Below are 27,651 nucleotides of genomic sequence, written 5' to 3'. Positions count from 1 at the left end.
CTCCTCCAAGCACTTCTCCCCTCCTCACACAGACCAAGTCCCAAATCAGACAAAAAGCAGTGACAAAGGGGATGCTTTGCTCAGCTGCCAAGAGGCTGAGACAGGGAGCTCTGCACCCTGCCCAGGTCCCCACGTGCCAGGCTGCATCAGCACCACCAGGAAACCCAGACAGATTGAGGAGTTTGTACCATCTCCCCTTTTGCAACTAATTTGTGAGCCTGGTATTCTGCCAGTAGTTAAGTTTAAGAAAGACTCCAGTTTAACTTTACAGCATTTAAATTTCAGTAAATGTTTTTAAAAGAACTTAATTTAAAATAAGTATTTTCCAAAGTCTCAAGACTAACAATAGAGTAGCTGGGATCACAGATATTGTATCCTAACATAATTGGGGGAAAGACGGGTCACATTGTAATTATTTTACTTTTTAAAGACAATATTTTTACATACTTGCACCAGAGGCCAAAACAAGTTTCCAAAACCAGAACCTCACTGTAAAATAAGCCACCCTAGCCTAAACATTTCAGAGATCTGTGTTTATCTGCTAACAGATGAGCACAGTTTATTTTAAAACCTGGTGTCTCAAAACTGAGGATGAGACACGAACTAAATTATGGTCTATATTTAAACAAGACACTAAGGAATACAAGCTTTCTTCCTATGGTTAAGATGTTCTTATCTGGTGCCTACAGGTATTACCTATTGATATTCTTCTACAGATTCTATTGCTGTCATATTTAAGTATGCTGTCATATTTAATTTTATGCCAAATTTTAGACAAGTTAAATTTCACAATGCATTGTCTTGCTGGTTCTTAGAGCAACACCACTGTAATGGTTTAAAAGCAAGATGTCACCATTTTCTTATTTCTGCAAATTACACATTCCATAAAAAACAACAAACCAAAATAAGATATTTCCACATAAAAGAAAAATATACTTAAAATTACAATACATAAGTTGAGTAAACGTCTGTCCTGGAACTGGGGAAATAAGCAGTCTACACATCACATAATCAAAGTTAATTTTCATACTTGGTTGGTACTCCCACAAGATGTTTTGGGTTGACTTAAAAATCTCTCTCGATAAAAGTGTGCAATTTGACAGCAAAATGAAATCATAAATTCTAAAAAGATGATAAAGAAAAATTTTAAAAAACAAAAAAACAGTATAAACAGAACTACAAAGGAACTGGATTATCAAGAGAACAGACCTCAACACAACATAAACACCAACTTTCTGCTCCACAGAAAATCCTGAGCCTACAAAGGAACTTGTGTAACTTGGGGACAGAAATTGTGCTGGGAAACTGTTCCATGGAAACAGGTCTCCAGCATCCCATCAGAATCAAACCAGGCAGAAAGTACACCTCTTTCAACATGTCAACAGAAAATTAATGCAAAAGCACTGTAGCAATAGTAGTTCCTACCAGTCTTACTTTGTTCTGGGAGACAACCCTAAAAATTATTTTGATTCTTTATTTACAGATATATAAGCAAAAAATTCCTTCAGACTTTTTTGCACTTGCCTAACTCCTCAAAGGTACAGAACATTACATAAAACAACACAAGCAGACATTTTAGATTTTAACACAAAATTATTTGATAACAAAATAGTTCATAAGAAAGGACTATCATGTAACATGTAAATATCCATCAGTCTTACCTTTTGGTTTGCTTTCAGCTTCTGGTTTTATTACTTCAGGTGTGTTTTCAGGTTTTGTTATACTGGGAAAATGAATTAACTTTGTTCCAGGGGGAGGGTTAGGTAATGGCTGCATGAAAGGGAAATAATTTTGTTAACAAAAATTCTTTAGAGTTTTGCTTTTGATTAGGCTACAGAACACACTGAATTTTTCATTAGCTGAGATTATGAAAATTACCATCTCCAAGAGATTTAATGAGCCTTCCCACTAAGCACTTAGCTTACTGTATTTACTTCATTACAGACACTGCAATTAGAGTTTGTTTACTGATTAAAGACAGAGCACAGCTTTCAAACTGATCTCAGGATACGACCAAATATACTTTAGTAACTGTATTTCAGCAGTTCCAGGTGTTATTCTCCCATTAGTCTGAATTTTGCCTCCTCCAGCACATAACAGAAGCAGTTACTTAACAGCTATGCTCAGAGTAACTTGCTAGCCATGCTGACTTTGCACTGGAATAAGGCAGGGATGTTCAGCAGCCACACACCACCTCAGACAAGCAGTTTTTAACTACTCAGACAAATGAAAACTCCCCAGCTTCCCTTCACTCTCAGCAATTTGTATGGAACAGATTAAGTGTCACTAGCAATTTCTCCTAAATGAAAAAACAAACAGGCATTGTCACAAGTTTCAGAGTCAATATCTAACCAAAATAAACTATGGAATATTTCATATTTCCCCTTGGAAACTTACTGAGCTGTCAGGCATATTCCAACAGCTTCAGCTGCATCCACCTTTTCACACCCAAAGAGCTACAAACACAGAATATGATCTTACAGCCAGTACTTACCTGAGCAGCCCTAACAGCATTACCAACATGAAAAATCCCACTGCCTTTAGTTACTCTGCTCATTGTCATCTACAGTTCAACTCTCCCAATCTTCTGTCAGGGAAACTGGATTTACTCTCCTTAGAGCCAGACAGTGCCTGCAGGCTGGTACTTGGTGCCATACCATAAAGGAAGCCAAGGTCACTTGGGATGTTCCTGCAGTACCTATGCAATTTAACTCTCTCCAGAATGGTATATGAAGGAAGCACTAAAATAACCCTCCTCTGAGATTAAACACCTCCAACATGGAAATAGTTCTGTGCATTTCTCCCTTCCAACATAAGATGCAATTAGAAGTAAGAGAGGAAGTTTAGGCAGAGTATAAATAGCCTGAGTCCAGGCAGGATGCTGGGAGAGCTGGAACAATCTCCTGCAGCAGCATATACACTCTTGGGCACTTCAGATCCATCAGTGCTCAGCCTTCCTGTGCTGAACAGTCTGAATTTTCCAAGGGAAAAGATCCCTCTCTCCTCTACACAGCTTTTTTTTTTTGTTGTTTTTTTTTTTGTACTGTCTTAAAGGACTGACAGTGCTCTCCCAGCATTTCATCAGCTAACCCCAAAGCAAGTTAAGCACAAAACCAAGGAAGCCATCTATTTTCAAAAGAGCTTCATGAGAATTACCTCCCTTGGGCTCACCATGCTCTTCTGTAACTCTGTCCACCTTTGGGATGACTTTGGCAACAAATGTAAGTGGAATATTAAGTGCTAAACTAAACTGTTTATTTCTCTGATATTAAGCTATGCAAAACTATTTTCTCACTTCACTTCCTCTCTTTATGAGAAATGACCTACAAGACCCTCCCAGCCAGGCCAAACAAAACTGCACAGCACCAGCACATGTTATTATTTATACACAGTCAAACAGAACAATTCAAAAGGTCAGAGCAGACTTCACATTAATTGCACAAGTTTGGATAGGCTCTTCATATTCCAAAGTGAGAAGTTTTACAGCAGGGAAGCACCCTTATGACAAGAAAGTAAACTGTAAGCTAGGTCCTGAAAACCTACTCCAACAGCATCCACATGAAAATATAATGATCACAGACTGCCACATCAAGGGACAAAGGAGAGGAATGAGGAGAATCCATGCAAATTCACAGAAACAGAAAGGTTTGAGTTGGAAGGGACTTTCAATGAGCACCCAAGTCCAACTCCTGAGCACAGACAAGGAAGAATGCTGCTCAAAGCCCCACCCAGTCTGGCCTTGAACAATTCCAAACATGTGGTAACCATAACTTGTGTGGGCATCCTGTTCCAGCACCCCATCTCCCTCAACATGAAGAACATCTTCCTGAACTCTCCTCTTTTCTTCCTAAGTCTCCCCTTTTTCAGTTTAAACCATTGCCCCTTGTCCTGTGATTAAAGAAAGTAAATAAATCTCTCTCCATCTATATATCCATTTATATACTGAAAGGTTGCAATAAGATCTGCCACAGTTCTTTTCTAACCAACACCTTCTTTAGGAGGCAACATTCCCCAAGCTTTAAACAGAAGGCAACACACTTGCAACTTTTCAGAATCATCTGATGCTCTGACCAGACCAGAAACACACTACACACACCATGGCATTGCTCTGAGCATTGCTATTGAGACAAAAAACATTCAAGGATGCCTCTGATTCTTCCTCCTCCCAGGGACTCACCTCACTTTTTGCCCCACACCATTACAATTATCACTATGGCAGAGGAAAACAAATCACTCACCAGAACAGCATTAATGACCATAACCCACAAACCAAAACTGAAATGCACAAAGGCTTTAAAAGCTTTCTTGATCACCTGAGTGAAAACTGAAACTCTGGACTATCTCAGCTGCCTTTAATTTATCAAAAGCTGAAAATCCATATATAAGCTCTTGGAATAGTAAGTTCTAGTTAAAGGACTGAGCATCATTGCTGTGCTTCCAAGGGGTAAGAGGGCTCAAATTTCAATCAAAATAAAATTCAAATAACAAGGAATAAAAATGCTCCTTTTCCCACTCACTAATAAGAAACTGCTGGAAAAAAATGCAAAATCCTAGAACTGTATTTTTCAGGCAAACAGGCTTACACAACCAGTAATTTATGAAGCCAGCAGCTTGGCAGCACTCACTGAAGGTAATGGCAATTGACACCTAGAACAGCAATCTCAACATCCATCAAAGATTGGCAAAAAAAAAACAACAACAACAACAACAAAAAAAAAAAAAAAAAAACAACAGCCAAAACACAAAGAAATGCCAAAATATTCCTTATTTTAACAGACAAGTTTAACTTGCATAGGTAGGGTTAATCTTCTCCCTGACTATATAGAAAGTGTCCTACAAGGTGAACTACAAGAGATCTCACACTGCAGATGTGTTCAAGATGTCATGGTGTCTTTCACCACATGGCTCTGAATTGACAATTTATGTATCAGCTTGATTTTCAGTCTCTAATGGTTTAAATACCAAGACATTTGAATAGATCTTTTTGAGTCAATGTTAAATACCACTTACTGTGAAACAAATCTGAGGGGTTTGTTTAGTTTTATAGGCAAGAGCCCTGTGAGAGGATAATAGTCAGATTCCACATCTCCTAAATTATTTTTACAGGAAACTCCAAAAGAAGAATATGTACCACTACAAACCTTATCTTGCTTTTTATCTTCTGATCTTTTATCTTCTGATTCATTACTGGATAATCTTGTTTTAAGTTTCACTGAGCCTTCCTTAAAGATATCTCCAAACCCAACTCCTCGGATTTTCTTTGGCTGTGCTGGTCCCAATGCAGGTTCACTCCCATTTCCTGGAGAGGTCACAGGTGAGGTAGGACTATTGAAAACAGGCTCTGAAAATAAAATAAGAAAGGGAAAGCTATTTTAAAAGCTGAAATTATTTATTTGCCCTTCTGGGAAAAAAAGTGGAAGCAGCACAGCTTTGTGCATTGCTCCTGATAAAGAGCTTTTCTAGGAACAGCACTATAGCAGTAACACCTCACATTTGTTCTCTTTTTATATTTAATGTAAGACCAACTTAAATCACGCCAGTTTTGCCCTGATTACTTTGGCAACTAAGTCAACAGCTCACCAATATTCTTGCTATTTCAATTAGCACTCAGGCTCCACAGCCTGCTGATGTCAGTGTTTTCCATTAGTTTTCTGAAATGCTGTTTATGCACTCTGTGAAAATGGCATTTTAGTTTAACATTTAAAAGCTTCTCATTTGAACAGCTACAGCCATAGAAAGTGATAATCAATAAAGGTCCATAATGAATTCAAACATGTTTTAACTGCCATAGGATAACACAGTGCATTTCAGTGGCAGAATGATGCCTCTCAAGGAAGCAAAGTGACATTTTCCTATTGCTCAAAATGCTCCAAGCATTCAAACCAAATGTAGTTGTTGGAAATTATTCACTGGTGTGTTAATTCAACTATTTACAATTCTTTTAATCTTTCAGTTTTAGGGGACAGCATTTACCCACTCCCCAGAAATGTATTTCAGAGAATAACTTAATTTTGTTGCTAAGAGCTTTGCAACTTTTTTTTTAAATTTTTTAAATTATGGTTAGATCTCTTAAAGCCCAGATTAGTATACATAGGCTAGCAATTTTTGCATGCAAAATTCCAGAAGACAGTCATGTGAGAACAGACAGCTTTTACAAACCAAAGTCAAAATGGCCTCTACATCTTTTAGCCTTTGGGTCGAGTTATTTTCAGCTCATGCAGGCCTGTGAACTGCAATAAAGATTAAAGCCTCTTCCTTCTATCATAAATTTAAGATATTTTGATGGTACTGTGAAGCCCCTTTTGTCTACCCAGATGCTCTTTATTTAGTTATATCCCCCTCAGATGCTTCATAGGACAGCTAAACATCCCTTGGGTGGGCAAACTCCAGGCTGCACCTTTGAAGGACCACAGGTGAGTGAAAGAGGAGGTTACTGTTCCCAAGAGTCAGGAGGGAACCAAATGATAGTCCAGACTGTGAAAGTACTGAGCATTAAATACAACCCCTGGGGGATGAGGAGCTGAGCACACCAGCTTGTTAGGTACTGACAGAAAACACAATTACTTCAAATTACTGTGCAATGTCACTGATCTCAGTATTCAGGAATTAACACCAACACGTACCCATTTGTTAATTCCCTGCACCAGACCTAACTAAATTCAGACAACATGACCTCCAAGGAAACTGAGCTATTTGGGACTGCCCAAATCAAACTATTGTTTTATGCTATTGTGATTTCCACAATTTAAAAAAAAAAAATTGCAAGCCAGGCTCTTTGCTATGTCCAAGCAAGCAATTGTTTGAAGTAATCAGTACCAGACATCATATAAATGAGGGTGCACATTACCACAAGGGAAAAAAAAAACCAAAACCTGTTCTCCTCAAACATTATACCACTGTCTTTCAAAAATCAATTCACTGCTGCTATGATGCTCCCAAAAATCATTCCTGTTTCAGTAATACTGTATCACAAGTCCCCTTCAAACTGACCTTCATAGACTGAAATGTTTCTAAAGATCATTTTCAAGGAACAGAGTAACTGCCTGGAACACTCAGCTACTGCTCAGCCACAGAGTATCTGCTTCTGCCCCAGCTATACAGTCATATCCAAAAAAGGACAGTTAAATGCAAATTCTGCCTTTAAAACATCTTATTGTCAGATTAAAACATAATCTAAGGCCTAAGGACCAGGGTCTCCTTCCCTGGACTTAATTTGAGGCTCCTCAAACTGTTTTGATTCTCAAATGATTTGGCTAAACACTTAAATTTTCTGTTTTAGAGAGCTCATGTCTGTGAGAACAAGACTGAAAGAAGTTACTAAACAAAAGAATAACTTCATATCCAATTCTAAAAAATATAAACTTTGGATATGATAAAATTTCTAGTGATAAAGTGTAGAAGGCACATTTACAAGATTAAGATCCTGACTGCAATTTTATTATGAGTGCAGTGGGAGCAGACAGGTATTTTCATACTCAGCATCAACACTTTCTAGAAAGAAATTGAAACACCATTCTTGGGAAAATTGAATTCTTTACAACTTTGTTGTACTTTAACCATAATACTCCATATTATACCAGAAATCAAAAATTAATTTGCAAAGACTTTGTAACAAACAGAACACTACCTGTGTCATCCAGAGCATCCTGTGTTTCTCCATCATCCGTTGATTCCAATTCTTTCACAAAGTTTGAAGGAAACATCCCTGCCTTGCCATTCAGTATTCCACTCCACCATCCTTCTTCTACCTGTATAGAAATATTTTGCACATTACCAAAGGAGTAAAATGAAATTGCTATCAATTCCATACTAACTCTACAATTAACTTTGGGGAAGTTCAAATTATCATGACTTCTTTATAAAGAAACCTACCAAAGATGTATAAGCATTACCCAAAAAAAGGGTAAGAAAACAATTCAATATTACTTGTATCACTACAGCAATGATCCTAGAACAGGAGATTAGCTTCATGCCAGTTAATCCCAAAGAACAGCAAAATGCTCATCAACTTTCTCAAGACAAAGTAAGAGACATTGCACATTTAACCACAACAAGAAAGTATTAAACTGTTCATGAAATACAGATGAAACTGAGTCCATGGAAATCTTTATGTGTCCTTGCTCTCCATCTGTCTTTTCCTCTATCTTGCCCACTTTCCACCAGTCCTGCTCCAACTGGCCTCATATCCACAGGGCAGCTTCACACCATTTCAAACAAAAGACAAGTTTCAAAGATAAAACTTCTACAGATAATGTTGGATAGAACAGAGAAAAGTCCTTAAGGACATCAGAGTAATGGAAAACTAAGCTGCCCACTCTTAGCAGAAGGTTGAAGAGCACACCTGGCCCTACATGTGCCACAGGGGCAGGGACCTGCCCATCAGAGCTGACCAAAGTTGCCAAGTCCACGAGGATTTTGTGGTGGCACACAGCAGTCCTAAGGCTAGAAACACATTGGAAAGTTTATCAGGAATACCCCACATGGTCTAAAGCAGAACAAGCAAAAGCGGGGCAGGAAGAGGTGATGGGGTAAAATGATACCAAAGGAATAAGAATTGTCCTCTTTGAATTTATGAATGGTTTTCAAAATGTCTTAAATAAATTCAATCTATTTACCTAATGGGCACTAGTAAAAAACTGTAATTAAGATAAGTTTCCGAATCTTTTATTTAGGTTGCCCATTTTGAGGCTGGAAAGCTGCTTTTAAGAAAGGAAGGAAAGTGAGAGGAAAAGGAAAAAGCAAACCAAGCAGCAGCTGTTTGCATTATCTTTTTTTAGCCTGGTTTTGTAGGTCACTACGCCTGACACACAGGCACAGTTTTTAAATGCCAGCCCAGCTCCAGGCAAGCAGAGCCCAAGCAGAAGCTGGCAGCTGCAGAGACAGGCAATGAAAAGAAGACTGTTGTTTTTAAAGGCATCCTGATGCAAAAATACAGCTTTGTTGTGGATGATTCAAACTCAGAGACTGGTCCTCTGAAACAGATTTTAAGCACAGATTACTGGCAAGTGCTGCCCAGGTTCTGGAACCTCAGGCTTTATGGAACACAAAACAGAAAACTAAAATACAAATGCCTTGACTCACCCACACCATTCACTCAGGAGCCACGAGAAAGGGACTTTTAATGGCTACAATAACAAAAGTGACTTGAGCATCCATTTACTCTTCTGGCAAGAGATGTGGTCAGCAAAGCACTTTACAGCAAAGCAAAGCAATGCCAACTCAGAGGCACTTGGGAACAAACCCAAAATTTCCTGAGCACACTCACTTCAGCCTCCTCACCATACTGCATTTATATAAACCCATAACTACACACTAAGTGTATTGTCAGAAAAGGTTTCTTTCATCAACATTAAGAGAGAGGCTAAAAAAGTTCTCCATGCTTTGGTGGAGAACATCTGCACATCTGTGAGCAGCAGAAACACAGATGACAATTTCATAACCCTTCTCTTCCATTCCAAAATATTATCATATGATCCAATTTCCACAAGAGGGAGGTACAGCTCTGGTACACAGACCAGAACTCTTTTTTTTTTTGTGTGATTCCCATTGATTTATTTCTACAAAAAAACTCAGAATTCTACGGGAAAAATGGGGAAGAAGGGTGAAATAAGCAGCTTTACCAATCTGGTTCAGTTATTTTATTTTTTTTTTACTAAAAACATCCCAAATGATGTTATATGAAATTTTATTTCACTTGAAAGAAAAGTATGCAAACACCAAAAATATAATACTACAAAAATAAATCTGCTATTTAGTGCTGCTCCTGACAGGAAAGAGGGAAAGATAAAACAGAGAAAGGTTTTAAATCAATGACACAGTCATCACATGTACTCTGTGCATGTTCTTCATGTGTAAAACCCATGTGACATTCTATAAACAAAAAACCCTGTGGATCCAGCCAGCACATAGCACAATTTTCTTCCCAAAAAGTTACTTCTGCTCTCTTCAATATCAACCATTTAATTTCTAAACCCATTGGCCTCCATCCTTGATTTCATGATCAGTGGTGTCATTTATATCTAATCAATTTACAAAAACCAGTCAAGAGCAAAATATTGAATTATTCTCTAGTAACTAATGGAGCTGATCCCCTCACAGAGGTGATTTCACCTTATTTTCCCCACAGAAAGAGGTGACCAAACAATCTTTCCGGTTATAAGCCATCTACATGTACAGAAACAGCAGCTTTTATATATAAACAGAAGTGAGCTATCTCATCATAGTGAAAACAAATTACCTAAGACAAGTTAACCCAGCATAATGCACAACCAATGTGCAGTATTTTCTACATTCTTTACATTTCTGGTCCCATCAGTACAGTTTCATGAAGCAGACAGACATAGCCCACACCTGTCAAGTCTCCTCTACACCACCATGAAAATAATGTGCAAACAGCTCTGTGATCATAGTAAGATGCAATATTTTTTTTACCAGGAAGCATTTCCCTAAAAATTTGTTAACAGTTTTTCAAAGAAGTACCAAAGACTGGGTACTACAAAAACACACTTTCAAATCATTAAAAAAGGAATAAGCACAGCAACTAATAATAAAAAAAAAAAAACTAAATAATAAAATATAATCCACACTTCCATAAGAAACCAGATGAGGAAATGCTCTGATCTTTTTATTCTGTTAGGCTACTTGGCCATCTCTGGTACACAATACCACACAGCCCTCTGAAAATAATTCCAGATGCTGGCACATGCAACCAGAACAGTTTTCACAATAGTTCACTGCACGTGCTCTCTCATGAATGCTTACACTGGACCATCCAGTCACTACTGCCAGTGCAGCACCATCCACAAATTAAATTAATTGCTGAGGTTACCCAGGAACACTCCTCTAAAAACACCCACACACAAAGGTATTTATGAAACTGAGTTTAGTGAGCAGGTTTTGCAAGTCACTTGCTCTGTTTACTCCCAGATATTAAATTCAGGAAGTATTACTGCAACTGCATTGAAGGCACAGTTTTTTCCTTGCTAGGAAAATGGAAGAGTCCTTTCTGGCAACTGGCAGGTTAGCACTGTCTTCCAAAGAGGGCCATGCACATGAAAAACAGTCTCATAAAGCTATTTAAAAAGCACCATCAATAAGACATGGCTAGAAAGAAAGTTTCACTCTCTTTCCTCAGAGAGGAAGAGATGGCACCCGTGAAGGTCAGAGCCTGCTGTGCAGAAGTTTTCCACCCAGTTCTAAAAAGGTTCCTTCCACAATCACTCTGATCTTTTCCACAGCTTCCCTGTGGAACAGACACTCCTCTCACTCCTCTGACACACACAAGCTTCCCACACTGCTATTGCATGGAACAGATACCAAGGAAGCACAGGGTAGGAAAAGATAAGAAACTACCCCTCCAACTCAATGAGGTTACAAGAGATCTTGAAACTGGCAAATCAAGCCAAATAACATTTTTCACCTATACCAATCTGGAGTATCAGCCTAAAGAAAGTGGTCCAACAGTTTTACCAAAAGCATCCTAAAGCCAAGGATCACACAGACAGGGCCAAAGAACTGCAAAACCCTTTCAAAAAATGTATCTGTGTAACAGGTCACAATTTATAACAGTGATGCTCAAATATTTCTTCTAAACATCTAGCATTCATTATTCTAGTATCAGATCTTGAGAGAAAAAAAACTCCTAAATTATTAACTTCAGCTGCAAAAACACTTCCCAACATGCTTGCAATACAAGTAATCAGCCAAAAGAGTGGTTTGACTCTCAGCACATGAATAGCCAGCTCTGTAGAACAGCTTACCTCGTCAATGATGTCGATGACATCCCCCAGCTTGAGCTCCAGCTCATCCTCATTCTGCGGGATGTACTCGAAGAGCACTTTGCACTGCCGCTTCTTGGGCTCTGGTTCAAGGGAAACACCACAGGTAAGAAACCCCGTGAAGGAGAAGACATCTTTCCTACACTCTGCTCCTGAAGACCCAGAAACCACCCCAAGAAGCAATGGAGCTTTTGATCCTGGTTTTGTGGTTGGCTTGGGCTGCCTTAGGCTAGGGAGCTATAGTTTTAACACACAAACACTTTATCAATTATCAACCTGCTATAAAAAGCATATTGACACAAGCAAGTCAGGTAAATCCACACTACAGTGATTTCTCAAGCTATTTCTTAACCAAAATCTGCAGGAATGGCAATGACTGCCAGTTAGCACCTACTTGGAAGAAAATGTCCAAGTTTGAGCCTCCAGTCCTTAAGAAATCCTGAAAGCAGGAGCACCTTTTGTTATGCACCGTACTGGAGAGCTTACAGACCTTCTGGACTCTAACAAGGACCTTGCTAACCACAGCTCTGAGGTAATGCTAACATTTGCTGGGCTCATATTTCAAAATCTGAACTCATCTTGATCTGTGAATTAAAATAAATCCCTCCCTTTTCTCAGTGCCAGTATGGCATATAGTAATTCAAATTGTCAATTAGCAGTCTTTGACAAAGGCAAGATTAAAATCAAGTGCAGCCTTTAGCTGTTTGCCTCATATCATTAAAGCTCTGCAGACATTAAAAAGGCAAAATGACATCCTGAGAGGAGAGAGCACTGAAGTGGCTTCTAACAAGCCAAGCCCTGCAGCCACAGTGGTGTGAACCCACACTGCCTAATTACTCTGCACATATCCTGGAGTGCTGCTGCTGCTGCACCCAGGCAGTTTATGCACCTCTCCTTCAAACAAGAGGCCATGTCCTTACACCTTTTCCACAACAGAGCAGCCAGCATGTTTTTGAAGACAATTATCATCTTGAGCTATGACCCATGCATGCTCCCTTCTCCTCAAAACAATCTGCCACAGTTTAAATGAAAATATCAATCAAAAGCTTGAGGTGGTAAAGCCCAAGCTTACAGGAGCTGTGTGATTTCCATGCTCTCTCTCTTTGTACTCCTTCCACACTCAAGCTTCAGCAATTAAGATTAGCTGTGTAAAAACATTTCAAAACACAGATACTGCCTCAAGATTTATCCTTGTCTTTTTATAGCACTGTTCAAAGTCCAGAGCAATGCATTTAAAAAGCCACACCCAGCATCCTCAGTACAAAATAGGCCAGGCATCAGAGTAATACTCAGCATCTAAAATTTCTGAGAGAGGGCTCACCAAAGCAAGAATTTTCTACATGCTGATATATGAACTATGCAAGAAACAAAAACCAGAAATAAGAAGCCTTATGAGTTGCTTCTAATAACACATAATTGCCCACATTATATACCCTGCTGTTACCTCCACTGGAACTCATGCATGAGCCCAGAGGGATTGTTCAGTTAAGAGTAATTGCAATAAATGGTTCAATGGCCTTTACTGCCTCCTGCAGTGCTTTCAAGGCTTCTGCTTTGTAGGAGATTAACTGATACCAAAAAAAGGCATATTAAAAAGTCAATGCCACTTGGTATAAATCTGATCTCAGTGTTCCTTTTCATAGTGTAATTATATCTAAATGGCAGTGGGGGGGAAACCCACGGATATATTTCACATCCAGAAACCTCCCTCTCCTCTGAGGTCTGTTTCCAGTGACACAGTTTAGGAAGTACTGCCTCTCACTTTTGCAAATCCCTAGAATAATAGGAAGGGAACTGGATCCCTCAGAGAAGAGCACTCAGGTTTCACCAGGCTGGCAGCCTGCAGGCAATTCTGTCCCTTTCCAAAACAACTTCTCAGACTTCAGGTTTTGTTTTGTATAGGGTAAACCAAATTTAGCTCTTTGTTGTCACTTAGCACACCTTCTGTATTTTCCTTCTGCTGAACAAAAACTGACATGCAACTGATAGGAATTCTGCCTGCAGCTTACCACTCACCTGACACAGAAATACCTGAATTCAGGGAGAGCTGCATGAAAGAATCTTAACTCTGTTTTTAACATTGTAAACCTCATTTCAGCTAGTGAAAAACCAGAAACACAAAGACAACTGAGCTCTGGAAAGCAAGTGATTGCCCAGGCACAGAGTAAACAAGATCTGCAGGAGCTGTTAAAACAGTCTTCCAGGAAAAAGGGAACAGCAAGTGAAATGGAAATGCAGAGACTGTCACTGTACCAGGTAAACAGCTGTGTGCCTGAAGGGAAGTGCTTGAACACCATTTTCTCCAGAAAGATGAGAGTAGCCAGAGCCCTGCAGAGTTTAAGACCAAGCTGTACCTTCTACCCTGGCCACAGCCACCAGCATGAGGATGTGACATGGAAAATATGGGAGCATTCCAGGGTTAGGGTGACCAGAACAATATCTGACAGCTGACCTAGTATCAGATCATGTTCACAGAACCCTAAGGTACCTCCAGGTGGAAGGACCCATAAAGATCCCATTGATTCCCTTTCAGAGCCTGGCTGTATTTATCTAGGAACAGCACTAATCTTTCAGGTTGGATTTTTCCAAAGCCTGCTGTGTAAACATCCAACAGGCACCTACATGTACTGTTGCCAACATGCACACACAGATCAGAGTCACTAAAAAGTGATTTTAAATCCTTAGATTCCTGGAACAAAGTCTCAACAAATTTGTAAAGGTGGTGGTCCTTCTTTCAGGGTTTTAAAAGACAGCTAGTGGCTCTTCTTTTATAGGCAAAACCTCAAAGCATAAACATGCCAGAACCAGTAAGTTCTGAATTCTTTTTTAAAAAGCAAGCTTAAGTCATAAATGTCTTCAAAACCTGGTAAAACAGAGGAAGCCACAGCAATTTAAAGCAGCATCTTACAAGAGATTGGTATGTCTAAATACAAATCACAAGCCCATTTTCTGGATGCAGGGAATGGTAACCTTTCTGCTCTAGGCTTTAGTTACCTTGATATTAAAACTGGCATTATAACAAAGAAAACACAGATACAGAAGCACCAGTCCTACACTCCTGTCATCCTGAGGGCTGAAGTTACAACAACAGGAAAACTACTGCTCTTTGTTAATACCACCAACCTTAGGTTGGTGTTAGCACCTTATTTCACACCAGCAGCAAGCCTATCAGGAAGAATCTGGACTACACAGCATTTCCTTGTCATAGGCCTTGAATTGTAACAAAACTTGTTTGCATGTTTCAACTTTTCATTTAAAATCACCACATTTTTGTGATAATTTTTGATTACCATTGACAGGCCTGCAGCTCTCCATTCAGGTAGCTGGTAATACAGAGCTCACATGAAGTTACATAGCTCCCTGACATCTGGAAAGAGTCCAAATCCTGGTCACAGGAAAATTACTGATATTAAAAGCTATTACTGATGTTAAAAGCTGCATTTCAGCTTTCTGCCTCTACATACAGGAGCAAAATTTGTCTTTGAATCCATTTTTCCTCATATGTTTCTAGTTTTCCACATAATCTTAATTTTAAGTCATGCATTAAATAATTCATGTTTATTTTAAAAATGCACATCAGCAGCAAGCACAATTAAAGGAATTGGAAGACCACATACTCTTCTTGAAGCCTTTGGATGGGGGATGAGGCTGAAATCCTCCTGCTGGAAGCCCATAGCTGCTCATACGCTGCACAAGGCTGGCTACATTGCCAGACTTCTCCCTCCTGAGTGGCACAGCATCATCCTTGGGCTCTACATCCTTCTTAACTTCCTGAAACAAGAGATTTAAAAGATTCAGAGGCCACTTAAATCATCCAAGATGTCAGTGGTTTTAAACAGGTGCACCATAGACTAACACATTTCAGGTACTTACCATTTGGGGTATAATGACATAATATACTCAAAAATCATGGCATTCATCCTACAACTAAACATACCCAAGGTTGAAATAAACTCGACCTTTTCATACAATTGTGTTAGTAAACAGGTATTGTGCTGAGAAAAATCAGAAATAGGGGCAGCATTTTAGCCATCTACTCTAAGTCTCAGAAAAGGAGCTTTGAGTCCATCATATTACAACTTCTATTTAACAGCTCGTAATTAAAAACATTTTTTGAAATACAAATATTTCCTCAATGACAGATCATAGGGTAGGGTACTGAAATATTTTCATATATAAAACTATTAGGTGACCATCTCTGCTCCAGAAAGCTCCAAGGTGTTTACAGATGAGATGCAATTGCATTGCTGAAAGATGTGAGCAGAAATGAAAGTGAGCTCCAAGAAACAGAGTGGAAGCAAGTGATGAGAAAGATCTAACAGGAAAATAGCAGAGATACCATTTTTTCTAGTTAATGTCTCCCACTCTCCTAATCTTTCTAAATTAGAATGTTAGCACTGAAATTGATTGTGCCAAACAAGACTGAGAAGCTATAAACAAGAAAGCACCAGTTCTGAACAAAAAGGCCAAGCAGCACCAGCCACTCCACTGTATCAGCTCATTAAATGGGATTCCACTGGAGAACAGACACTCTGAGAGAAGGAAATCATCACTTTGCACAAGAACAAACCCATTAAGTCGGATCAATGGCCCATCTATTGCAGAACACAGCTTCCAGCAGCCCAAATCTCAGATGCTCCCACACTCCCAGAGCACCAGTAAGGTTCCATCAGGGAGATGGATCACCTCCTCTCCCCCGTGTGCCTGCAGCTGGAGCTGTCTGAATCCTTTCTGCACCCACAGTCCTGTCTGCTCCACAGCACCCTTGGGGATGCAAACAAACAATAAGTACTTGCAGATTTTTGTGATCCACTTCAGAACAATTCTTGTATCCACCATCAGCAGCCACTGGCTAACAACTCCATGAGTTGCTGTAGCTGCAATAAAATACTGAATACTTGAAAACAGAACTGGCAAGGCACATATATACATTTACTCATGTCATGTGAGCTCTTCAACATGAGCTTCAATACAAAGTCCATACATTGATAAAATGCCAAAACTATGAGAAATATATTCCCCAGGACCTGTCTGTCTGGTGCTTTTTGGACCATTAAAGCCCAGCTTTCTTACTTGTAGCTGTCCAGCTGGAAAACTCAGCAGGTCTGAGCACTCACTGATGCCTTCAAACGTGCTATGAACCACAAGCTAAACAGACCAAAACATCTTCCTGTTTCTCAAAAAAACAGAGCAAGACTACAGACAGCAGGATTTTTCCTCCCACTCATCTACATTACATAAAAAAGGCTTTTTAGAAAACAGTTGAATAGTTCCTGCTGTTACTCTCCTTCCTCCACAGTGACTTCTGCCCTGGCCATCTTAGCTCTGCTGAGATCCATCCCATCTTCCAAGTTCAAAAAAATCCCAAAACAAACAAAAAAAAAGCCCCTCTTGAATAGCACAGCATCCTACTACCTCCTATTTGAGTAGACATTTCACATTTCAAAGATTTTATAATTCTCAGGCCTACAGCTGTTTTTTGGTCTGTTACTTACAAGTCTGATAAAACCATAAGCAATTAAATTTGGCTCCAGCTGAAAAGTTTGTCACCTCCAAAACACCTTTCTAGCTGCCTTGCTGACAAGGGCATTCTGCTCATCTTAAAAACATACTGGTACTTGAAAATCTGCCTAGAGTGCTTCTGCTTGCCTTGGATTTTTAAATTTTTTTTTTTTTTTGCTATGCAATTTATACAGGCACTAAAATCTCCAAGCTGCTCCAGGAATTGTTTCTCAATTGTAACACTTTCCAGTGAGGAGTGAGCTCCAAGCTCCTTCCCCAGGTCTGTACTTTGCTCAAGACTTCAGAAGCACTTGCTTCTATTGCTTTGTAAAAAGCACAGAGATGCAAAAAGTAAGTGGGGAAGCCCCACACAGGCAGTTTAGTCAAAAACATAAGGGGTTTTTTTTGTAAATTTATTTATTAAAACAAAAAGCATAAAAACCACCACATACACTACTTCCAAATGCTAAAGAATTGTGTGAGAAAAGCACTCCCATAACCAGTAATTTTAATTAAACAATATGCTTTTAAGTCCAGCATCAAAGGTAATAAGAAAATGGATAGGTTATAAATAATAGGAAATTATTTCAGATAAAAGCAGTGCACTACAAAAGACCAAGGACCCAAAACCAGAAAGAGGAATGCTTGACAACTTTTCTGCCAGGCTTGCATCTCCACCTGAAGTAGTGACAGGTAGAAAATGCTGTGGGTCTAACACAAGATAATGGCAAATTTTAACATGAAGTACAATGGAATTACATTTAAAAATAGGATCTAAAATAATGGGTTTTTTTCATATTTAACCTTCTACCCTTTGCAACATTCACATAAAGCAATAATTATTTTTTTGTTCTCATTGTTAAAGAAGAACTGCAAGATTAATTATCCTTCCTTGGGAAATTATAAATCATATTAAAATTAAACCAAACTGAAACAGATTCAGGAATCCCTGGTCTCCACACCTGCATGCAGTCCACTACACCACAGCCCAGTAGTTCTCATCAGTCTTCTAACAGCAGGGAAGTGCTCCAAGATTCCTTTTCAAAAGCACACATCAGGATCCTCTGACACACACCCACCACCCCTGCCAGCATCTTCATCCTGGGCACCATCCTTCTGACTCCTTTCACAAATGAAGTAATTTCTATACAAAGACAGATTGGATATCTCAAGACTGACACTTATTGATGCAAACATTAGTTCATGCCTCATTAATAATATTAATAAGAGTTTGAAATTCTTACATCTCTTCCAACAGCTTGCTTGCATTTGAGTGGTTAGAAAATGACATTGCCCAAAGGGTCTCACCTCTGAGGTAACACTACATTCAACCCAAGACTCCTGCCCATGGGTTTCACAAGGCAGTTTTTTTTGGTTTTGATGGGTTTTAAATCAGCCTCATATGCCCAAATTATCAGAGAGAGTCTGTGTTGTGACAATACCAACAAAAAGCTCCAGGAGACTTCATCTTGTTCTGAGGTGAGGCCACTGCCAGCTGCCAGCCAGCAAAACCAAAATGAAAATATGACATTAACTGCAGCTGGAAATTTTAATATTTTTATTCTGCTAGTCCTTTGCAGTTTAAGGCTTGTCAGTGTTTCCATGAGCAACACAGACTTTATGCATTTATGACTTGGCAGTACAAGGTCAATACAGACTGTCTCTTGGCCTAAAATACACTCCACTGGGAAGCAACCACCCACTTGTTCTGTTGTGAACTACAGCAGCAGTCATAAAGGTTTGAAGTTTTCATAATCTCCACTAAATGTGTATTTCGCAACACTTACAAATTCACTGGGGCCTGATAGATGAAAAACAAGTATATAAATTTAACTAGCCAAAAAAAGAGTGGTTTCTGCTTTAATTGCATCTATCACAGTTTAAAAATCCCTCAAGGAAATGTGTATGTTTACAAATAAAAATCTCAAAATCATTGAAGTGCAGCAATGTGTGATGCAAGAACTATTCTTTACACACAGACAAAAAGACAACACATGTAAATGCATGCACAGCCCCATGATGCTTCTAAAATAAGCTGCTGCTCCTGACCTACTTCTGAGGCAAGCAGGAGCAGCCTCCCCTCCATCAGCCACTTGCCCACCCATGGCTCCAGCAGGGACAGCTGGATCCTCCCCACTTCCCTTGCCAGCAGCCACGAGCACTCCAGTCAGCCAGGCACTGAGAGGCAGAAAGCAGGTCAGAGTGTCTGAAAAGCCAGGAGTTAAAAATACCAAGTCTATTCCTGAATTATAGGGCACAGAGAAGTTCATTATGCAGCAAATCTAAATCCTTAGCTAGATTCAAGCATAAATATTAAGGCTTCAACTGCCATCTCCTCCTGTATATGCCATTATACAAAGAACAAGCATCTTTAGACTTCTGATATTAAATCCTCTGTAACATCAGTTTGCACAAAAATGATGTGCATTACTCTTAGTGGCTGAGTGCATTTTAAAGCAAGATCTCAAGCAGCAGATAATGGTCTCAATCTCTAAAGAGGCTGATAAAGCATACACAAAGATAAATGCCTGGGCCTACTCATACAATTATCTCATCTCTTTTCTTCCCCATCAGGACAGCAATAAAGAACTTGTGGACTGGAAAGTCGAGGCCTCTCATTTCACTGAGTAGAAAATAAGTAACTCAGAATTGAACCTGTTATTTTAGGGGAGAGGGAGGAATTGGAAACAGGCAATAGTTCTGTTTACACAAGTTCACAGCCTGTAAAATCCCATTCCTAACAAAAAAAAAAAAAAAAAAAAAAACCCACATAGAAATGTGACTGTATAAAAATCCATAAAAAATCTGTACAGCTACCTACAGAGGAGAGATTGTCATCCATATCCTGTTCAAGAGCAATGAAACCTCAGTTCCTGATGCACACAAATCTTCACATAATTAGTTATTAGGCACCATATTTCCAGTTTTAGTAACACAACAGGTAGGTACATAGCAGCTTTAACAGCTCCAGTCACTTAAATCTTAGATATCCCATATCCTTTCATTTTGCCTGTGTCTTTTCCTTGAGTAGAAAACATGACTTCTCATCCACAATGTAGATGCCCAGAGGCAAAATATTTAATAAAGCCAATGAAAGAAAGATTAGTAATGTGCAGCTGCTCATATCTGTCTCATTACTTTACATGAGCTAAAGAGAAGCATCAAGAAAATCCATGGACCAAAACAGCTGAGAAGCTGCTGAGCTCCTTCTCTGGAGCATTCAGGAGACCACAGCAGGTTTCACCTCCCAAGAGAAGAGCTTGGCTGGGAGAGGTCAGAGGTTGTCCATGACTCTCCAGAGGATTAAACATTATTCTTGAAAACAGAAACAAATCACCTGAAGATGAAAGCAGCTCCCATCTGAAGAGCAGACAAGATAGATAACCTTGTTTTGCAAGACACCTCCTGGAGAGTCTAACACATATCATGGGTTGATTTTTTGGAGGTTTAATTTATGGTTGAAGTAGGAATGTTTAACAGTGAATCACTGGGTTTAAGTGCTGACCCAAAATCAGGCAGCATCACTCCCTGCCTTTACCTCTTCAGTCTGACTTGTTGCTTTGTATTAAACTACACCCACATCACATAACATGGTTTAACAAGTTACCAACATTTTTACATGTGTTATAGTCTATACTAAATATAGATCTTTTAATCATACTGTCTCCTTGTGTGGGAGGAAGACAATCATCCACCAGGCAAGGTATCACTTCTGTCTCACAATAGGCAACACGTGGAGTAATTGGGTTCTCCAGGAAGCATAAAAAATTCACTGCATTGCTGCAGATTTACAGACTAAAGCCTAAACTGTGATACTTAAAGGTCAAGAACAGACAAAGACTTGAACTTTGCTAGATAAAGAACACTCTATAGAGGTAATGCAGAAGCAGGGTTGAAGTCTCAGATTTTGATACAGATTATAAAAATACATGCATATAGTTTTTATGTATGCAAAGAATTCAATTTTGTCATGGAGAATTGGATATGTATAAACTGTGTCAAGCAAGCATCAAATCAGAATCTGACATGAAGCCTTGTTAATACTGGCAAAATACAAGAGACCTCAAACAGAACATGAAAGCCCAGACACAGGAAAGCTCAACTGTCAGATCACCAGGTCTACAAACAGCACAGCAAAGAGTCCTAAATTAATAGGAGTAACCAGAGGAAGCACAGATCTTTACATTAATGTTCCTCAACCATTTAATTAGGAAAAAAGTTCATTTTAAAGTACTTCTGAAAATAATACCTTAAGAATATTTTATGGTGTTGCCATGTTCATAGCCAGGTAAAACCATTTTAAAAGGCTGATTGCATTTCTTCTCTACTGTATTTGCTAATACATACATATGAAAATTTAATTATATTTCTTGTAATTGTTTTATAGAATAACAGTTAATGCCCTGTCAACCTCCAGCCACAAAATCGTGCTTCAGACCAATGAAAGCAGGAATTGCATGTGGCAGAGGGCAAGAGAGAGCTCCAGCTCCCACAGCACATGTGTTTTATCAGCTTCCCCCACCTGGGAAGGCAGGAAGACATTTCTTTCCCTTCTCCCAGTTAATTGTCTCTTCTGCTGGTCCAGAGAAATGTGGGATCCAGTAACACTACAGAGTCACTTTGATGTTTAACTCAGAACATTCCTTGTTCCTTTCCACCATCATCCTGTCTTTCTGCATCCACTCTGTGGCACTCAGTTTTCTTCTTCCCTGCATCCTTTTTCCAAGGTACCATCTCCTTGCATTTCCTGTAAAACCTTCAGATTTCACTAGTGGCCACGAGATAAAACACTGATATACCACATCACTTCACAAGTCTTGCCCAGGACACAAAATTACATGCTTAAGAGTTTGTCAAATAAAGACTAAAAATATAAATCTGGAGTCTCAGTGGAGATTAGAAAATGTTTAAAGATTAAGCATTGCTAGAGATTCATACAATAAATAACATTTTTAACTGAAAATGCATCTTGCTTTCTGCTCCTGTTTTGAAAGCATCTACATAACATGCTTATCACCATTAGTTTCCAAGAATTCAAAAACTTATTACACCAAGTCCAAAGTTAATGAATTCCATACATACACCAAAATATATTTTTACAAAGTGAAGAACATCAAAAAAGCTTGTTAAACCTACAAAATATTTACCACACTAAACTTTCAGATCAGCTCATAATATCAAATAAAGCCAGTGATCAAGGAACATATACATTTGAAAGTCATCTTAATACTGAAAGTCCTCCAGTTGATATGAGCTAACTTGCCCCTCCAAAATGATCAGCCACCAAACAAAAAATTCACAATTGGTGCAAAGGTTAAGAGATGACAGGACAGAGATCAGCTACCCTTATGCAGGTTTATGCTTCAAGTTCACATTTAGATTACTGCATTCTACCTCATGAAAAAGCAAAAGAACAGATTTAATATTAACTGTGTTGGGTGTACACACACATTGATTTATGAGACATATGGCAAAGGACTACAGTTACATGGCTTGAGCTTCCTGGGATGCAACAAACATTACAGCAAACAGCACCTGGATAACTGACCTCTTTGGTCTTACTACATGTGCTAATTCCAGAGTGCACATTTATAGCCATATTTTAGACTTCTGCACACAGGGAAGGTCTAAACTTAAAAAGCCAAGTCTCTGCACAAGCCCACACAGTCCTGCTGCCTGAGATGCCAGCAGTGCTTTGAGCAGTTTGCTCAGTGATGGTTGCAAACACCTTCTGATGGAGCACACCCTGTTTGAAGCCTCCAGGCAGGGAATGATTGCCTTGCTCCCATGTGTGGAGAGAAAGCTATAAAATTACACACAAATCAAGTGTAACAACTAAATAAGGACAGACAAAGGAGGAAACTGCTTCATGTGATTACAGGAATAAGGACATGTATAGACCTGCTTCTTCCATACAAACCATTACACTCAATCAGAGCAGCTCTGGGAGTATCCAGGAGTGTGGGGTTACCACAGAGCAACATCCCAAGCTGATAAGGCATTTAAAAAAGCAAGTGGCACAGGTACAATCAGCAAACTTGGATAACTCAAATCAGAGGGAATAATTAGCATATTAAGCACTATTCACACAGATCATTAATCATGCTTTATCCTGCTGTCCTCCTGAACAGCACCTAAAGTTCTACACGAGTGCTGCCGCCGAGTCAAAACTCAGAAGCTGTTTCCATTTCTCCAACGCCTTTGACAACACAGTATCAACACACTTGATACATAATTGTTATGTTTCAAATTTTCCATCTTTGAGAAGATACTAAGTATTACAAGAACCACCAGCGTTTTCCCCATTCCATGTTCACACCCAGCCCCTGAAGATTTCACAACACAGATTTTTACTCTTACAGTGAAATAATAGTTTGTGAATGCAAAGTGAAATCTTCTCAGGTAATTTTTTCGACATCTTAAAGCACAGGTGCTCATATTAGACAGGGAAAGGACCACATCATTTCAACAAATTTCCTGCAGTTAAATAGTTCACTTTTGAGGAAAGCACCTGTGACATTTCAGATCTAACAGTCCATCAAGATAAATATTTCAAATAGTCAACTCACTTGCATGCTCTTTCTTTCCAAACAAGACACCTATACTGCCTCAGAATATGAAATCATTCACACATCCCCAACAACACTGACAAAGGAAATGCCTGTGACAGCTGAGAAGACAACCTGACACAGAGGTGCCCACAAATGGCTGAGTGGGCACAGCAGTGTCAGCAACAGCAGCTCTGCAGTGCTAAACCAAATACACCTCCACAGTTCCCCTTCTTCCCTTCTTCTTCCCCTCTGCCAGGTACAGTCACATCACAGAGAAACTTCACAGGGTCAGGACCCAACTGGTCTGAACCAAAGCAGTCCATTCAGTGACTCAACTGGAAAAGTCACAGGAATAAGAATAAATCATGGTAAACTCTGAAAGACAGTGAAAATGCTTATATACCAGTGCCATTAGTTATATCTGTCAATGTTTTCAGTTGTTTTTCTTTATCATTGTTTTTAGAAACAATAGCTTCCCCATCATAAGCAAGGCTCACCCAAGCCAATAATAAACATCCCAGTTGGAAAAAAAACAGCTGAATAGCAGAGACTTGTCTCTCACCCCCCAAGCACAGGAATCATCACCATTCTCACAAATCTAAGACATGTTTCAATGGATGGGATTAGCAGGTGCAGCTCAGGCAAACACACAAGGCATTCCCTGAAATTACATTTTCCTCCAGTGGTCCTACAGCCCCCAAAAGCCTGAAGAAAAACCAGCAGGAACAATGGGTGGCACCACAGTATTGGCAACAGGTGCTAAAGCACCAGCTGAATACTCAGCTTCACTCCCTGCCTGGAGACAAAGAACCCAGTGCTTCTCTCACATACTCAGCACTGAAACTGAAATTACTTCATATGGCTTTCAATCTTGCAAGTAATCTTTGTTTCTGAGAAACAAGAACTGCCAGCTTTGAAGCAAACATCACCTTCTTACCAGCAGGGCTGCTCTGAGCACTCAGTGTCATCTCCCTGCTAGTGGTGACAGCTCCTTCAAAACAGTAATAAAGCAAAGGAAAAGGCTGTACAAACTCAAGTGTAATTTGACCAACAGGACTGATAAATTGCTGTGCATCTTGTTTCCTCCAAGCCTTACCTGGATGCAAAGATGTTGGACAGAATACTTAAATATTTTGGACAGAATACTTAAAGGAGACATCAACATTTTGGAAATAGGTATTTTATTCTATTCCTTAAATGCATCCTACTTACTTCAAACTAAATGCATATAGTTTAACCTACAAACATTGCTTAAAATTTTATTTATTAATCTGCTTTTTAACTAATGTTACTACATTTTTTAATTGTGCACAGGTTAGAATTAATCTGCAAGAGTCTGTCTTGTCTGTGATCTCTCCCAGCTCCATGATTCCTGTTTTAAGTTCTGGGTGAGGTCAATTTACAATGTTTGAGAAGGAATTCAGGAAGATGTTATGCTTGAAGGAGCTTTCAGCCAAAACTTCTCCCACTGGCTCACAGCACACTTGTGTTGAACAGCATCCCTCCAGAGAAAACACAAGACAGGCAGTAAAGACAGACTTAAGAAGGTAGGTCAGATATGCTAATACTCTAAAAAGTGCTTGTCTAGGGGTGATGAAAAGGGAAGAAAAGAGGCTTGGGCTGTGTTTTGTTACAAACACACAGACCAGGAAGTTGAACAGGAAGAATTACCTAAAAACAAATAATCTTTTTAAAAATGAACTCTTTCCACAAGCACTGTCTGCAATTCCTAAGTGTCTCCCTACACTACAGAAGGGGACATGAGTTAAACCAGCCCCAAGTAATTTTATTATGCAAACAATTCTAAGACCAAGAATTTACACCACACACCAAATAAACTCTCAAAATCACATTGCAAGCACAACTTTTAAACTCATGCTGTTTCCATCCACTACCCCCGAAACACAAAGTCTGTTTACAACATTTAATGTTAAGAACATATGGAAAATAAAACAAGCTTACCACTTCCAAGGACATATTTGCTCGAACACGCCCAGTGTTGCAGGGTTTTTTTTTTTTTTATTTAGGGGGAGGAAGAAAAATGTCACAGTGAGCAAAGTTCACGTGCTAACCTGGAGAGGATCCAGGCTCGGCGCTAGAGCAGCAGCAGCTGCTCACACCTGTGCAGGCAGGAAGCTGTTCCTGCACCAGCTCCAAGGCTGAGGAGCTGCATGTCCCAAATTTGCTCAGAGAAGTGTCCAGCTCACTCATCAGAATGTCCCCAGAGCCTCCTGGCAAACTTCTCTGCCTTAACTAGCTACTGATTAATCTATCCACTGCTCCTCCCTCATCCGAGTTACTGCCTTGAGCTTATGATCAAACTGGTTTTACTACCATGTAAAGCCTATTACTCACAATATAGCTATTTTAAAAACTAAGATAGCAATAAATGAAATAAAACAAGGAACTTTGGCTCTTAAAAAAAACTTCTCAGCTATGCAGGAACAAAAACCCTAAGAAAATAAGCAGAAGGATGAACACCAAATCATCACTTTCAGTTATCAAGACAATAGGTGTCCGGAGAGTGAACAGAACTACTCAGAACAAATAAATCAACAAAAATGAATCTTAGTCCATCCTGTCAAAATAAATTCAAAAAAAGGAGTTAGAACTCATTGGGCCAAAGAGGGAGATCTGGGAAATTTCCTGAAGGAGGGGAGGCCTGGACTCTTAATCTTTACTTTCAGAGAACTGTTCCTGTATATTACATAAAGTCTAGAAGCAAACAGAAATAAAACCCAACCCAAAACCAAAAAGTGTTCCACATTCCACACCCCTTAATAACTCCAAAAACCTTCCATCTAACAGCATTACTACACTGCTCTAAATCACACTGAAAAAAAAAATAAAAGTGTGCACATTTTTCACTGTGATGAATTTTAGAAAGGAAAAGCTGCTCTCAAAGAAAACAATAAAAGTCTGCTAGGTTCCATTGCTAATTCCTTTCAGGAATTTATGAAGCTGCTTATTTTAAATTGCCCATACAGGAAGAAGCAGAAAAATGGCAATAACAAATGTCAGAAACAAAAACTCTAATTCAACCCCACTCAAAGAGGATATGCACACAATTCAAACAGGAATTTCACACCAGGTTTTGTTAATAACACTGGAAATGTGTGCATTCCAAAATCCAACTTTACAATACAAGCAGAACATCTTTAAGAAGCTGCAGCACTGAAAAGTGAATTCAAGGAAATGAGCTTCACAAGTAGGTAGTAATTGCTTGAAGTTTTTTTAAACTACTTGTACTCAACTGTACATTTACCACCATCTTCTGGTTTCGGGACTGCTTTGGACACCCCACACACCCAACCTTTACAACACCTCCCAATGAACAATTGTATCTGAGGATGTTCCAGAGGTTTTATGGGGCTCCCTTCAGCTGAGTCTACTATTCTCCTTCTTTTAAAGCAGAAGGATGCAAGTAAAAGTCAGCACCAAGGACTGCACCTTTTGGGACAGACTATCTCAGAGTGCTGGCCAATCCATCAAGTGTGGGCTCACAGGAAACATCCTGGTCCCAGCTGGCACCAGGAACCAGACATCACCAAGCTCTCATCATTCTCCAGGATCTCCCCATCAATATGCAAAAGGCTTGGGTAGAAGCCAACAAAACCCAATCAAAAAATTACCAGATGATGTTACAAGATACCAAGCATCAGCATTACACCAGTACCCACATGAAGCTTCCCTTCTCCATAGCAGTGTTGCAAAGGCACATAGTGCTCAGCTCACCCACACTGTACAACAAATTAACCCAATTAAAAACACAGTCTCAGCTTCCTCTACTGCACTTCTGACAGCAAAGACCCAACTGCTAC

General features: G+C 39.3%; 1 protein-coding gene across 1 annotated transcript in view; it reads right to left on the bottom strand.

Annotated features, from left to right (window-relative positions):
* The window catches only part of CD2AP (CD2 associated protein), a 75,014-nt gene that overhangs the window by 23,323 nt on the left and 24,040 nt on the right, over nt 1–27,651 (bottom strand). Inside the window, exons 3-7 of the mRNA XM_079298435.1 lie at nt 15,395–15,548; nt 11,760–11,860; nt 7,628–7,748; nt 5,142–5,341; nt 1,662–1,770 (exon numbers count right to left, since the gene is read on the bottom strand). Of these exons, the coding sequence (XP_079154561.1) occupies nt 1,662–1,770; nt 5,142–5,341; nt 7,628–7,748; nt 11,760–11,860; nt 15,395–15,548 (685 nt within the window). The remainder of the gene's footprint in view (nt 1–1,661; nt 1,771–5,141; nt 5,342–7,627; nt 7,749–11,759; nt 11,861–15,394; nt 15,549–27,651) is intronic.

Source organism: Erithacus rubecula (genome assembly GCF_903797595.1).
Source record: "Erithacus rubecula genome assembly, chromosome: 2".
Taxonomy (NCBI): Eukaryota; Metazoa; Chordata; class Aves; order Passeriformes; family Muscicapidae; genus Erithacus; species Erithacus rubecula.
This window is presented reverse-complemented; position numbering and strand designations above follow the sequence as displayed.